Here is a 16,897-nt window from a genome sequence, read left to right on the forward strand (position 1 = left end):
TTAACGCGATAATTTTGACAGCCCTAATATATATATATATATATATATATATATATATATATATATTATGGCGGAAAACACTCAGGTGACTTGAAGTTCTGCTCTGAGACCCCCAATTTGGCCAAATTTCAAAATTGTCCGATATGCATGTCGGATACATAATTGGAAAGCTTAAAATCTCAATTTTCTGGGGCAAAAAAAATTTTGAACAGGAGGGCATTTAAAAAAAAAGTTTTTTTAAACTGCAAAACTCTATCTGGAGGTGAGAGCACGTCTTTAGACAGGGGTTTTCCAGGGTAACACTGACAAATTAAAAATAGTTCGGGGGCTTAATGCGCCATGAATCTGCTATGGCAGCATATAGACATATTGTTCTATCAAACACAACAGTTGTTTTGGCTTAAACTTACAGCAGTTTCTTTTAAAGAGGAGTGCAAGAGCAGAAACTGCTTTTTCAGTCTTGTCTGTGTTTTCCGCCATATATGTGTATATACAGGGGTGAAAGTGGGCCAGAATGGTCAGGAACGCAGTTCCGGTATAAGATTCAGGGCCAGAATGCAGTTCCGGTATAAGATTCAGGGCGGGAATGCTGTTCCGGTATAAGATTCAGGGCCGGAATGCTGTTCCGGTACATGGTGCTTTGATTCCGAAAATATGAGGGCAAATGTCTTGTTGAGTCAGTAGCCCCTTAATTCTGGTTATATTTTTTAGGTGGTAATAAGCGGATTTAGTGACTGACTTTAGATGGCTATCAAATTTTAGGTCTGAGTCAATACATACGCCAAGGTTTCTGACTTGATTTGTAGCTGTAAGTGACATTGTGCTAAGTTGGCTGCTTATCTTTGACCTTTCCTTTTTTGGCCCAAAAATGATCACCTCTGTCTTCTCCACATTTAACTGGAGAAAATTCTGGCACATCCATTCATTGATTTGATGAATGCATTTACTCAGGGAGACTAAGGGACTATAATCATGTGGGGACACAGAAATGTACAGTTGTGTGTAATCTGCATAGGCGTGATAGAAGATGTCATACTGTTCCATTATCTGAGCTAACGGAAACATATAGATGTTAAATAAGAGTGGTCCAAGAATTGACCCTTGAGGGACTCCACACGTGAATTTGGTTCGTTCTGACTGATAGTTTCCGATTGACACAAAGAAATCTCTATCATGTAAATAGGATGTGAACCACTGAAGAATAGTGTCAGTAAGCCCTACCCACTGTTCCAATCTGCTGAGTATTATGTTGTGATCAACCGTGTCAAATGCGGCGCTGAGATCCAATAGTAGCAGAACAGATGATTTGCCTGCATCGGTATTCCAACGAATATCATTTAGGACTTTGATAAGCACGGTCTCGGTGCTGTGTTGTGGCCGAAATCCAGACTGAAATGAGTTAAAAAGATTGTTTTGCATCATAAAAGTTTGGATCTGTTCGAACACAACCCTTTCGATAATTTTCCCCAGCCTAAGCCTAACTCTGCATAATATAAGTCATTTGTACTTATTTTTCTTAATATATGTTACTTATAGCTTAATTATTAAAAAAAAAAGAAAAAGCAAATCATTGGAAAAATTAATTTTTTAATAAAAATCAGTTTTTGTATGTTATATAAATAACTGTGGTAAAACAGTTTTCGTTGCATTTCAATAGTTTAAGAGGTTTGCCCCCCCCCCAAAAAAAACATTTTATATATATATATATATTAGTTGTCGTAGAAAGTAGTAGAAAAATGCTTGGCTTTATTCAATGCTTCATTTAGTGAGTCCACTCGACTGCTCCCTTACACACAATAAGCTTTAGGGTCTGCCATTTGCCAAATTGTTGAATATAGTCGAATCGTCTCAAAATATGATTCTAATTCACATAATAATGCTATTTAAGACTTTTTTTTTATCCTGTCGTCTGCACTTTAATTGATGGCAGTAAATATCAAATTTAAGTTTTTATCAGTGGCGACTGATGTGGCAATAGACCCTACTCACCTACGTCACAAAATGACGTGTCGCTGTATCCGGCCACCATATTGTCCGTCATTTTTTAGCCCTATTCTCAATGGTTTCAATTAGTCGTGCAATTTATAGAGCAATTCATGCAAGCCCCGGTGTTATCTGACGCTGTAAACTCATTGGATGCGTTGCATAAAAGGCGTTATGTGGAAAAGCTTCAGTTTATCCATTCGCCAGATCCATATTTGATGCCTAAATCAATGTTTTTTGACCCGCTGTCTTCGCCCGTCTCTGCCTGACATCTGCTACCAGGATATTTACAACGATCTTGTCCACACAAAATCAGCCTATTCTCACGAAAGTTTGAAAAACTTTAAGAGCTTGGAGGCTTATAAATACTTCGTTGCTGGTTGGGTGAAACAGGTCCTCGTCCACGAAAATTTGGCAGGAATCTATCTTGTGCTCGGGAAGGTGAGTTACGAAATTTTCAATTCAAAATCTTTTGTTCTTGCTAACATCCACTGTCAAGTCTAATGTATTTCATGTCATTTGTCAATGGAGCTAGGGCTTTTAATGTTTATATGGTTTAGCGATAGCACTCTCACTACATACATATATAATATGTAATAAATATGAAGTGCGATAGCACTACTCCAGATTCTCCCTAGTTGAATTTATTTTTTGGCTTTTGACCTCAATAGTGAAATTGTAAATTATTGTATGACAACTGTCTTATTATCCCCTTATAATTATATATTTTCAGGTAGTTCATTCACAACGTCTGTGTGTATGTTGTCGGCGATTAGCCTAGCAATGATCTTAATTGTGGTTGTCAGCCCAAAACCCTCTAAATATATATTAAATGCATCTTACCAGATATAAAATGACTGTGGTAATCGTTTGGAGCCCAGTTTTCTCGTCGAATTGCAGCAGCCCATCTCGGCTCTCCTCTCCGGGTCTCTCGGAATCCGTTAGAACTTCAAGTCTTTCCGTCTATCTTCTCTGTTATTGCAACCTACCGCCACACACGCCTTCACCATTTTGATTATTAATGTTAACGAGCAGAAAAACACGCCATAATAGGAGGAATTTACGTAGCGGTAATGCATCAACAGTGACGAGTTGACGGACAATATGGCGCGGGGGCGTGGTTGTGACGTCATGTGAGTAGGGTCTATTGGAGTGGCAAGCCTATCTTCAGGGGTGGCAGTTGCCCCCCCGTCCAACCCTGAATCCGCCCCTGGTATAGTGTACGCGTCCACGAGGCATTGAGTCGAGCATGTGATTGCGCGTCCACGCGGCAGAGGGGGAAGTGAGTAATACTAACCCGGACTCGTAGTTCCAGTTTTCAGCTCTCCAGCGTGGCAACGCTGTTTACCGACTACGGACGAATGGCCTGCCTCTAAGCAACGGAGACGAAACGATACGCACGCCGGCAACTCATCTGAAAAGCACTTAAGGAGCTACCAAACCAAATCGGCGAGAATTTGGCATTATTCGTCGACGGCGGCTGAGACTGCTTGATTCGGATCGGGCGACTCAACTCTGGTCTTTCGGTCCTGAAATGGACACAGGGATTGTACCTGAAAAGAAAAGGTAACGTTGGCTATATAGTGCTAGTCGGCTTCTTGACAAAATACGCGCCCGGGGTTTTTAACATTAGAGCTATCGCGATGGTTTGAAGTGAATTTGAGGGTTTGGTATGAATGGTGCTTCGTTGAATTGAACGGCGTCCTAATGTGTTTGATAGCTAATGGCTAACTTGGCTAGCTATGCCTCCAGTGTTTATACAGCGAGCTTCTGACGCTTCTTTGTTGGTCCTTGATACTTTGTTTTCAAAATTAACGCGTTGTCTGGTTTAATACTTAAGAGTTTAATTCTAAATTACATTTAAGTGTTATTTTTGGGGCGCGTTTGGTCAGTCGGTGAGACTCACTAGTTCTGGTGACACGTTGTATCATTGTAATAGCTGTTGTTTGGGTTTGACGTTGTAGCGTTTGATGGCCCTTATCGAGTATTGCTGCGGAGCGGTGCTTATTAAAAATGTACAAGTTTTCGTCTGGTAACATTATGTATTCGTCGTGGTAAATTATCCGAGCTGGGTAGAGTCGCCAAAAATTTGACTCAAGTATGAGTAGCGTTACTTCAAAATAATATTACTGTAGTCAAAGTAGTCATCAAGGAAATTGTGCTGAAGGACAAGTAAAAAAGTATTTGGTGAAAAGAATACTCAAGTCGTGAGTAACATTGTGAGTAACTGCATACGATGTTTGTTTTTAATTTTTAAAAACGTTTTTATCTGCTCAGCACAAAGTTGTCAATATGAATTGTTACTATACTGTACTATAGTCTATAACCTATTACATAATCAGATTAAACCAAAGAAATACAAAAAAAAAAAAAAAAATCCGGCAAAGGAAAAAAATAATCTACAGAAATGAAGCATCATTTGCCCCAAAATTTAATAAGTGGATTAGAAAGGAAAAATGCGAGGGAAAAAAAAAACGACTCTCATTTTGTCCAAAGTAGCAGAGTAGCATTTCTTCTTCACAAATCTACTCTAGTAAAAGTAAAATGTATGGCTTAGTAAAACTACTCTTAGAAGTACATTTTTCTCAGTTACTCAAGTGAATGTAATGGAGTAAAAGTAATGTTACTACTACCCACCTGTAGGTATTAGAGTGTAAGTGTGAATTCATTAATAATAGGGACAAGCTGAAAACCAAGCAGTCAACATGATGCCGATGCTAATATTGCATTTGACTTGCTTGCTGCTTTGTGTTCATGTTGTTTTATTGACAATCCAATTGAAGTGTTGTAGTAGTAGTTTTAGTGTGCTTTCCATTTACATGTCGAATTGACCCCTGACACAGGAAAGCCAGAAGTGACTTAGTTGTTTTTCTTGATTTTGTCCCTTTTAGCAAAACATACTGCTGCAAATTTGAAATTTGGCACGTTGTCCCTAGTGAAGGTCAAACTACTCGTCTAATAATCCTTTGTGTATTTAACTAACTCCAGTGGCTATAAAAAGTCTACCCACCGCTATTCCAATGCCATTGATGATGTATAAGTAGTGCCACATGGAGAGCTCACTTGGATGATAAATATTTTGCTTTTATTAACCTCAGGTAGTCTTATTTTCCTGACATTTTTGTAGTTATAGACTGCAGAGTACTTCCAAAGCATCAGAGCTATCTCATTGGTGTTACAAAAGAATACATCAAATCACAACAACATGGCACAACAGTGACAGTGCAAAAAACTAAACCCATACTTTTTACTATTAACAAAAAGTATGGAATCACCAGTCTCGGACGAGCACTCACTCAGACACTTTATCATGTAGAACAAACTCTGATAAAAAGCTTGAAAAAATAATGAACTAGTTCAAAAGTGCAACTCTTTACCAAAAAATGTTATCAAAAACACTAAAAGAAATGAATAAAAAACATTGTGGTGGTCAGTAAATGTGCAGCGAAGTGCAGGGAAATATATATGGAATCACTCCATTCTGAGGAAAAAAATATGGAATCATGAGAAACAAACAAAGAAATTACAATCAAAACACATCTCTAGTATTTAGTAGCACCACCTCTGGCTTTTATGACAGCTTGCAGTCTCTGAGGCATGGACTTGATGAGTATTCTTCATCAATTTGGTGCCAACTCTCTTTGATTGCAGTTGCCAGATCATCCTTGCAGGTCAGAGCCTTGTTGTGGAACATTTTTTCAATTTCCACCACAGGTTATCAATAGGGTTGAGATCTGGGCTATTTGCAGGCTATGACATTTACTGGATGAGTATTTATCCAAGGAATGCTTTAACAGTTTTAGCTCTGTGGCATGATGCATTGTCATCTTGGAAAATGATAAACATATTTTCAATTGAAGGGATAAGAAAGCTGTCTAAAATTTCAATGTAAACTCAGGCATTTATTGAAGCCATCTCCCCAGCGCCTTTGCCTGACATTCAGCCCCATATCATCAAGGACTGAGGGAATTTTGATGTCTTCTTCAGGCAGTCATCTTTGTAAATCTCACTGGAACAGCACCAGACCAAGTTCCAGCATCATCACCTTGTCATGTTTCAAGAATCTGCATTGAACAAGGTGTCAAGAGTCAAGAATCTGCATTGGACAAGGTGATAGCTGCAATCAAACAGAGTTTGCACCAAATTGATGAAGAATACTCATCAAGTCCATGCCTCAGAGACTACAAGCTGTCATAAAAGCCAGAGGTGATGCTACTAGAGATGTTTTGATTGTTATTTCTTTGTTTCTCATGATTCCATATTTTTTCCTCAGAATGGAGTGATTCCATACATATGTCCCTGCACATGCTCCATAAAATTAACATTTCCTGACCACCACAATGTTTTGTATTCATTTCTTTTAGTGTTTCTGAATGCTAAAGAGTTGCACTTTTGAGCTAATTCATTATTTTTTCAAGCTTTTTTTATCTGAGTTGGTTCTACATGATAAAATGTCTGAGCAAGTGCTTGTCCGAGACTGGTGATTCCATACTTTTTGGTAGGGGTTGTTTGCGCTGGCTCCAATTCAACATGAGTTTGATTATGATTTGTCCTGTCTGAACATAAGCCACATCAATTAATTTCACAGGTTGTGCACATTTGTGCAACCACGTCTTATTTTACTTCTCTCCTAAAACAAAATCGAACTGAGTGATACAGGTTGACTGTCATCATCATATAGGAAAACGATTTAATACTGGTTCATCTTAGTTTCTTTTTTTCAATACCACAACAATGGCATTTGGTTTTTTTTTTTATTATCTATTATATGTTAATGGCTGAGTAGTAGAGGTATTCAGATTTGATGCAAGTTATGTGACACAGAGCTACTTTGCGGTATTATTGCTGCCTCACCTTTTAATCACTGAGGATTGACGTCAGTCAGAAGCAGTTGCCAAATTGGTGTTGCAATGGATGTTGAGCTTAGCTAATCGAGTGCACTGCCTTCATGTTAACAAAGTTGAGGACGAGTTGACTTCATGGCTTTTTTAAAAGTACCCCAAGGCATTGCAAAATCAAGTAAACTGTGCAGTAAATCCTGTCAGAAGATACTTGTGCCCTGACCGGAAAATGCAGGACATAGGAGGATTTTAATTTGGAGGTGTTTGTAAAGAGTATTTTACATATTAAAGTTGGCCAAATATATCTTGTATTTTTCTTCCATTTACGTCAAAAGGAAATTATCTAATGGACGGACTCTGACCTAACACATTTCCTTTCAAGAAATTCCAAATGTGTGCTTCTCATGAACTTAACCTAAACTATGTCTTTGAAGACTTTAGGATATACCGTAGTCCTTAAAACCTGAAATCGTTCATTTTTAGTTAAAAGATGGTTATGTGTATTATGTGGCCCAGGCCCAGTACACAACTTGTTACCAAAATAGTGTTTTGTATGTTTTGTTTTTTTTAAACTGATTTTAGAGTCTTAAATTCATGACTGTAATGCATTCACAAAAAGCTTTAATGTTTTCACTTGGGCTGCAGCTATTGATTATTTCAGTAATCGATTAATCTATCAACTATTTAGTTTGAATAATTCATTCATTCATAATTAATAAAACATTTAATGTGTTGCAGAATAAATTTTAGGAGATGTAAAACAAAGGTTTGCATAGATTGCACTTTCAAAAGAGCATTAAATGCTAATACCAGTGTTGTTTTTCACAGCCCTTTTAATTTTCGTCTGTCTTTTGGGCAAAAATACTTATTAGTCATATTTTAGTCATTTCAAAAGCTCTCTTCGTCTAGTTTTAGTCAACAATTATTTAAATGTTTTTTGTCTCTAAACTTTAAGTTGTAGTCCATGAATGAATGAATAAATAATAAATAAATAAAAAGGTTTCCAACAATTTCGAATGAACATTGACAGATGAGCACATAATTGTAGAGTGCACAAGGACATCACCATTTTCGTGATAACACTCACTCAGCAGGAAAATAGTACATTGTTTTCGATTAAACTCACCAGAGCGTCTTGAACTGTATCTAAAAAGTTTTCCAAGAGTTTAAGATGACACTCCCCACGATAAATGCTAATTCGAACGCGAATGCTATGCTAACGCAACAAGTTACATTTAGTGTGTGATGATCACTCAGCACAGACCTTTTAAAGGCTAAAGCACCATGGCATATCAAGCTAAAAAAAAAAACTTACCAAGCAGCACCTGACACATGTTTCACAAAAGGAGCATGTAGTGGACACACGCTTACTCACCCATCTGAAGGTGCGCTGCTCTCACTGTTGGTTTTTATTGGTCAATATCTTTTTCACCTGCCTAATAATGCTTGTACTCGTGTTGCTACCTCTAGTACTCAATTACGCTATAGCTGCACGGGGCTTATTGAAAGAGCCGGAGGCATGAAAACAAAACTATCAGTTTACAATGAGAACAAAACAAACAAAACGCAGGCGATAATTTGAAAAGTAGTGAAGTATAGGGCTGTTCCAACGGACTATTTTTCTCCCGATTAGTCAGCAGACTGTTTTAACGATTAGTCGACTATTCCAATATATATATATTTTTTAACGAATATAGCAATTAGATTTTTGTTGATTTAAAGTACAAATGAACACATAAATAACAATAATAAATCACAAATAAACAATGAGGTGAAATGCTGATAATAGCAATAATTGGTTCAAGAGAATGGTATGTAAACAGATTAAGAACACTGACTTCACCTTTCCAACATGATTCAAGACAATTCTTTAAAAAAGGTTGAAAAAGGGTAAAAAAAACTACATATTAAAAAAATGTAGCATTAATAAGATAGTATGTACATACATAATACGTTATAAAGTAAGTAAGATTAGTGCAGTCATGGACTATAGTAAGCAGGCCAGTGTTTGCTTTTTTTTTTTTTTTTTTTTTAAATCATACAAGATTGATACGTCATTCAAGAAAAGTTTAGGGCAAGTGACTATTTTTGGTAATAAAAAACAAAAACAAATTATTATGTTGCATCTACAAAGACAACACCCACTGGGTGATGATAATGCATACTCAACAGGAAAACAGTCCAATATTTTGAATTAATTGTACCCACTTGAACGCCACGAATTGTATGTTAAAAAAAAAATAAAAAGTTGCCCGAGAGTTAAAGATGGTAAATGCTAATGCTAGCGAGAACGTGAATGCTATGCTAACGCTCTGAGGTCCGAGCCACATAGCATCGTGTTCGCAACGACGTCACAACCCTCTTTCGTCCTCCCCCTTCCGCTCTGCTCTCTGTGTCTCTCGGACATGTCATCCAGAGTAATGGTAACGACATTGCGAATTTGGAGTAATCTAATTAATTAGATCACTCAGTACTGACAAAAATAACGTTGTTATACTCTTAAGGCCGTAATTAACAACACTGCTTATATGGATTTACGATCTGCCAGCTTGTTGTCTCCTGTCATCTATCCAAAATTACAAATAGGTGACGGCGCTTCAGGTGTTCATTCACGGCAGACTTGCTGCCTTGGTATGCAAGTTTGGCACCCGCACCTAACAGTGTACTCTCCTTTGTTTCGTTGAAATAAGTCCATGCTTTAGCCACTCTGGAGCGCTTATATGACTTTGTGCCACTCTCATTCTCAACTTTCCATGTGTATATATTTTTTAACCCTTCAATAACTGTCGACGGGATGGCGTGCACGTCGACGGATTTACATCATCGATGACATTGACTACGTCGACTAGTTAGGACAGCTCTAGTGGAGTATAAAATACAGATGCGTGCTGTAAAATGTAGTACAGTTAAAGTAAAAAGGACCACTTCATATTTGTACTCAATTACAGATACACACACACACAAAAAAGTACTTTTACTTTGTTACATTCCAGCACTGCTGTTAACATTACAAACACTTCATTAATCAAGACAAGTGTTGTGCCAGCATTTGAGTGGGTGTCTTTAGGCGCCAGTTGATAAAATGACATTTTCCGCTGGACCTATAGCCTAAGAGTCTAGCTTCAGATGTCGCCTCTCGTCATTAGGTTGCCCGGCACCCCTAGCCCCCCTGCTCTTTTGTTTTTGTCGGCTCGCCTGAACTACCTCTGCATTTTTCCCCCTCATAAAAGGCAGCCAATGTTCTCTTTGTGTCTTCAAAACTGAACCAGTCTGATGTGTTGTCAACAAATGCCTGCCAGCCTAATGAGTTTACAAAACCTTAGAAGATCTGTGTGGAACGGTGCTGGTACAAGTCAGTTCACCATCAAGCCACCTTTTTTTTTCTTTTTTTTTTTTTTTAAATGATTCTTCCAAATACCCTCACCAGACAATATTTGCATTTTCAAAGTGACTGAGTTTTTTACATGGCGTGATTCTTGGCTTGAGTGTATCGATAACCTTTTGGGCTGCATAGTATCACAATATCACCATTTCGATATTTTTACACACCCCTACTATTTACTGCTTCCTTTTGTTTTAAGCTCCTTGCCTTAAAACAACGACAACACGTGAGCAACATCTAAAGGCAGTGAACAGAACACTAAGCAAGAGGAATGTTGGCACACTGTTTCAAGAGCGAACTACTGGCAGTCATTGCACTTTTTACTTTTTTCTCTTTCCTGGAGTTAATCCTCATTATTTGTTGTTGTTGTTTTTTTCATCCAAGCTGCAATTAGGGACCGCTATTTTTTTTCTTCACCAATGCTCCTGACCACAATAAGATTTCCCTTTCATTGTAGTCTGGCTTTTATTGAGGGATTTGTATAATGAACTCATCACTACTTGCATTTTGTGTCCTGTTTTCTATTACAATATCACCAAAAGGGCCTTTGGCCTGACATTTTAGGCCCTTTTCTGGTTGTCTCACGGAGCTTCTACAAGCGGCGCTTCAGCCCACTGAATCATGTAATATATACAAAATATTTACAGGACTGATTGATTGGTCTCCAGTCAAATGTGTCAACCGCTGGAAACAACATAACACAGAAATCCACCAGGGATTTTCATTGTGCACTGGTTTCATTCAGCGTTAATCTCCAATCCTCTGGTTCACATCTGTCACAGACTATTGTGGAATAGAGGTGGGAACTCCTGGGTAAATCAAGATCCGATACGATTTGTGATACAATGCTCACGATAATGATGATCTCACGATATGGCGGTTACAACAACAGAAAAACGAGCTATTTTCATCCATCTGCTGTGAATTGCAATTAGTTAATCACGAGTAGACACCCAATCCGTTTGAAGTGGGAGGGTGGCAGCGAATGCCATTCGTTGGTTCGCTGCCATCCCTTCCACTTCAAGCCGATTGGACGTCTACGGCTGTCATTGGCAGCCAATGCCAAGCAATGAGTTCATTTTGGGGCATGAATCGCACCATTTCTTGTTGATTTTCGGTCACTTCCTCTTCTTTTTGGGGCATTTACGGGTCACTTCCTGTTGATTTTGAGTTACTGACTCAAGAATGTCCCCAAAATGAATAGGAAGTGACACAAAATCAACCTGTAAATGCCCTAATATGAACAGAGAGTGACCTGTAAAAGCCCACAAAAGACTTGCTGCGAATGCTGTTGTTTCAGTGCTATTGACGACGCTTGATGTTCTATCCAGTCCAAATTAATTGGATGTCTCGTACCAGGCCCGGATCTAGGTTTATCTATCTACTTATTCTCGCAGTCGGCGTGATGTCACGATGACGTCATCTCACAAAGCAACGTGTCGCCATTTTGAGATGGGGGCACGCACAGGGAAACATCCGTAGACAAACGTCTGAAATTCATATATTTCAGCTGTGTTTTGTGTCTTTTTTTGATAGAAACGTCTTAAACGTGACTTATTGTTATCACGAGTCACTGCTGACAGACGCGAGGAGGCGATACAACTTAAAATTAGCGTGTATTGGCCTGCAAATTTGCCCGTACAAAGTCGCAGCTGATAGCTGGACAAACAATCCAAAGGAATTGCCTGCAGTGGAGTTCGGAAACATCTACAACTACCTCATAAAGTCACCCAGTAAGTTGACCTTCATTAATTACGTGGAATATGTACTGTGTGGAACTAAGAAAACTGGTAGTATATACGGAGTGATTATTTCTGCCGTAACCGGTAATTCGCCTCCAAGCATTATTTAGCCCCCATTTCAAAATGGCGACGCTTTGTTGTGGCTGATGACGTCATTAATGCCCGGATGTCCGACTGCGATAATGTGTCTGGAAGAGAGAGAGGAAGCGCCCGGATAACAAATGAGGTTGGAAAAACAGCTTGTTTTGGTGATTGCTTGTTTGGCGTAGTTGCGGCCAACAGTAACCGTTAATCCTGCAATAAAAAAGTAGGTGAGACCAACTCTCCGTGCGTTCTCTATATCCAGTGCGACGCTACAATAGATATTCCCGACTGTGCCGTCACGATAGTCGTTGCTATGAACACCTTTCTCGTGTCAACGACTCTGCAGACGTGGCTTTGTCTAAGCAGGTTTATTAACACTCAAAAGGGTGAAACGAAAGAAAACAGACAAAACAACACAATGAAAATATGCACAATATATGAAATCGCATATGTAATGCCCTATCTGTAGCAAACTGCATATGAAAATATGAATAAACAATTAGCAGAGCGCCTGAGACGCCATTTTGCCGGCCCTCTAACTCGTGGGTAATTAGCATATCACAAGTTTTTTTGCTAAGTGAGTCTGTCTCACTTTTTTGCACTGAAGTACACACAGTTCACATATTTACGTTTTTAAACACAAAAAACGATACATACCGGCAATGCAACCTCAAATTCAAGGCAAAGTGGTCACAGAGACAGCGCGAACTGACTGCGGCCGTCGTCGTGTGATTCTCTACTGAAAAACGTCACTTCCGTGTTGCAGTTTCTTTCAAATAAAGTGCGCATGAGATGTAGTAAATTAAGGCGTCCACTAGATGATGCTAATAAGACGTAAAAGCAATAAAACTCAGGTACTCAATCACAAAACCCATCAATCTTTTATGCGTAACAACAGAACACCGACATTTTGATTGGGTGGGCACGACTCACGTCTGGGTGGGCCGTGCCCACCCCGGCCCCCCCATACATCCGGCCCCGTCTCGTACCATCCATGGCAGCCAGCGAGCTAACATAGACCCAATTCTAATGGAAGATTTTGGCAGCAACCTGTTGGTTCCTTTTTAAAACGATCGATTTACTGGCAGGAGCATATCGTTAACCTTTTAGGCTACAAAGTATCATGATATATCACCTTTTTGATATATTGTCACACCCCTACAGTGTACACTGCTGGCCAAAAGTATTGGCACCCCTGAAATTCTGTCAGAAAATGCTTAATTTCTCCCAGAAAACGATTGCAATTACAAATTCTTTGGTAGTAATGTCTTCATTTATTTTGCTTGCAATGAAAAAACACAAAAGAGAATGGGGGGGAAAAATCATAATCATTTTACACAAAACTACAAAAATGGGCGGGACAAAAGTATCACACTTGCAGCCAGTTAAAATGGATTAAAGCTGACTCAACCTCTGTCCTGTGTCCTTGTGTGTACCACATTGAGCATGGAGAGAAGAAAGAAGACCAAAAAGCTGTCTGAGGACTTGAGAAGCAAAATTGTGAGGAAGCATGGGCTATCTCAAGGTTACAAGTCCATCTCCAAAGACCTGAATGTTCCTCTGCCTACTTTGCGCAGTGTCATCAGTAAGTGTAAAGCCCATGGCACTGTGGCTAATCTCCCTAGATGTGGACGGAAAAGAAAGATGGACGAGAGATTTCAACGAAAGATTGTACGGATGGTGGATAAAGAACCTCGACTCACATCCAAACAAGTTCAAGCTGTCCTGCACTCCGAGGGTACAACAGTGTTAACCCGTACTACCTGACGGCGTCTGAATGAAAAGGGACTCTATGGTAGGATACCCAGGAAGACCCCACTTCTGACCTAGAGACATAAAAAAGCCAGGCTGGAGTTTGCCGAAACTTACCTGAGAAAGTCAAAAACGTTTTGGAAAAATGTTCTCTGGTCAGATGAGACAAAATTAGTGCTTTTTGGGAAAAGGCATCAACATAGAGTTTACAGGGGGAAAAAAAACAGGCCTTCAAAGAAAAAAACACAGTCCCCACAATCAAACATGGCGGAGGTTCCCTGATGTTTTGGGGTTGCTTGTTGCCTCTGGCACTGGACTGCTTGACCGTGTGCATGGCATTATGAAGTCTGAAGACTACCAACAAATTTTGCATAATGTAGGGCCCAGTGTGAGAAAGCTGCGTCTCCCTCAGAGGTCATGGGTCTTCCATCAGGACAATGACTCAAAGCACAATTCAAAAAGCACTAGAAAATGGTTTGAGAGAAAGCACTGAAGACTTCTAAAGTGGCCCGCAATGAATCCCATAGAACACCTGTGGAGAGATCTGAAAATGGCAGTTTGGAGAAGGCACCCTTCAAATCTCAGAGACCTGGAGCAGTTGGCCAAAGACGAATGGTCTAAAATTCCAGCAGAGCATTGTTAGAAACTCATTGATCGATACCGGAAGCGGTTGTTCGCAGTTATTTTGTCTAAAGGTTGTGCTAACAAGTATTGTCTGGCCCATTTTTGGAGTTCTGTGTAAAATGATAAGTTTTAATATTTTTTTTCATTCTCTTTTGTGTTTTTTCATTGCATGCAAAATAAATGAAGATATTACTACTAAAACATTTGTAATTGCAATCATTTTCTGGGAGAAATTGAGCACTATCTGACAGAATTGCAGGGGTGCCAATATTTTTGGCCAGCAGTGTATAATGTTATACAGTCATTGTATTTATTGGTAGCTGCATTTGAAAACAGAGAATCATAAAGACTATCATTCTATGGTATGCATGTTTCGTATTGTAATGTTGAACCGCAGAGGACTGCTGGGTCCTGCATGAGCCCATGTGCATGAGTACTGTTATGTAACATTCTCCTCTCGCCTGGGAAAGTGTTCATTTCTGCTTGGGATTGTGTTGTTTTTATGAGCTATTTGATTTCGAGAGAGCAGTGTATGTCTCCAGTCAAACTATTGTTGTCACATCTCGGCATCAAGCTGTCACCGTCACTTCTCTAACCTATTAGCATCAAATACTTCAAAATAATTATAGACCCAACTTTTTTTTTTTTAATGTTAACTTTGATTCTTTTATTAAAACAGTTAACGCTTGCAAAATCTATAAACATTTTTCTTAGCCAGGCAGCAGCTAACTGGGTAGAGCTACTGGCTAATGTTAGCAGTCAAACCTATTAACTGGAAGTACTGGTTAATCGCTTTAGCCCAGGGGTCAGCAACCCGCGGCTCTTTGAACCCTCTGATTTGGCTCAGTTTAAAAAAAACAACACAAGTACAGTGCTACCTCGACATACGAACCTTTTGACATCCAACGTAAAATTTGACTTGCCCTTTGTCTCGATTTATACGACGATTTATGACAGCGTCATAATTTCATTGTTTTCCCGAAGACGGACGCACGGCGGATTTTCTTGTGAGAGAAATCAACATGGGTATCAAGAAGGTTAGTGCAGGTGGTGAACAAAGTGACACTTACCATTGAAATTAAGGAGGAAATGATAGAAAAATATGAGCGTGGTCTGCGTGTGAGTGAACTGGCTAGACAACGCGGCTCACTGGTCCCCAGAACATGAAAAGCAAAAGTAAAAACTCCCCATTCTACTGCATGCATCTCTCTCTCTCTCTCTCCCTCTCCCCCTCTCCCTCTCCCCCTCTCTCTCTCCCCCCCCCCCCCCCCCCTCGTCAGTCACCAGTGCGTTCAGAAACACCATGCAAAACACAACTGCCACATTAGGACCCGATTCCTTACATTAATTTGTTATTATTGCTACCTGTAATATATTATTATTATTCCTAATTTATATTTATAATTGATTTGTTTTGCTATGTGTAATTACAATCAGTAATTGTACTTGTAGTATTTATTAAGGACTTAGTGTAGGTTTTTGGGCTGTGGAACGAATTAATCGAATTATAATGTATTCTTATGGGAAAATCCCGCTCGGCATACCACCGTTTTGAATTACAAACCAGGTCCTGGAATTAATTAAATTCGTATGTAGAGGTATCACTGTATTAAACTTGGGCGATATGGCAAAAATCATCACGATAAAAATCAGTCGATATCAATAATTTGCACATATTTTTCTCTCAAATTTAAAATCAGTCATCCAATTAATTGATTATGAAAATAATCGTTATTTGCAGCCCTTGTCTAGACGTCATTGGAAATGTGGTTTGTAGTATCTGTGCTTGGAAAATAAGCTCCTCTACAATGTGGCAGATATATAACTCCACTCAGTCAGACTGTTGAATTATTTACCTTGTGAAAGCAGCCTCCATAAATAAGTTCGCCAATTCAAATATTGCAGATACAGTATTTTATTATAAGCTGCTGACATTTTTGGCTGTCGAAGCATTTTACACAATCATGGTTGGATTTTTGCTAGGGCATAAATGTATTTCACACTGTGAATGTGCTTTCGGTTCCATTCTTCATTTCTATATTTAGCCGTTCTCTCAGCTTAGTCTGCTTAGTTAAAATGAATAAGAAACACCAATATTTAATATACAAGCGATTATTGCTCAATGATTAATTAACTCAAGTAGTTCTATTAGAAAAGAGTTTCGAATCAAATTTTGCTGCTTTGAGGATTCGTTTAATTAGGGTGACATTGTAACGGTTTCTTTTGAAAGTGTTGCTTTTACTTTTATTGATTTGGGTGGGTATACTGCCCTCTAGTGGCAACATTGAGTATACCATGGCTTGTCTAACATGGCTGAATCCAGCTGCTCCCTGTAAAGACCGACATAAAGTATGTTTGTTAATGCATTCGTTATTTAGTTTAAAAGTATATTTAACAGTTTTTGGTGGGAACATGTGTTGAAACAATTTGTTAAGAGCTTTGTAGAAAAAAAATAAATAAATAAAAAGTTAGCATTTATAGTATTTAAG

At 38.9% G+C, this 16,897-nt stretch overlaps 1 protein-coding gene across 2 annotated transcripts in view; it reads left to right on the forward strand.

Annotated features, from left to right (window-relative positions):
• Positions 1–3,224: 3,224 nt before the first annotated feature.
• Positions 3,225–16,897, forward strand: part of hif1aa (hypoxia inducible factor 1 subunit alpha a) — a 47,914-nt gene continuing 34,241 nt past the window's right edge. The window contains exons 1-2 of one of the 2 annotated variants that reach the window (XM_057858853.1): positions 3,225–3,549; positions 5,971–6,189. In XM_057858853.1, the coding sequence (XP_057714836.1) occupies positions 6,131–6,189 (59 nt within the window). In that variant the 5' untranslated portion in view covers positions 3,225–3,549; positions 5,971–6,130. The remainder of the gene's footprint in view (positions 3,550–5,970; positions 6,190–16,897) is intronic. The other variant, XM_057858854.1, reaches the window with a different exon arrangement.

This window comes from Corythoichthys intestinalis, chromosome 15 (assembly GCF_030265065.1).
Source record: "Corythoichthys intestinalis isolate RoL2023-P3 chromosome 15, ASM3026506v1, whole genome shotgun sequence".
NCBI classification, from domain to species: domain Eukaryota; kingdom Metazoa; phylum Chordata; class Actinopteri; order Syngnathiformes; family Syngnathidae; genus Corythoichthys; species Corythoichthys intestinalis.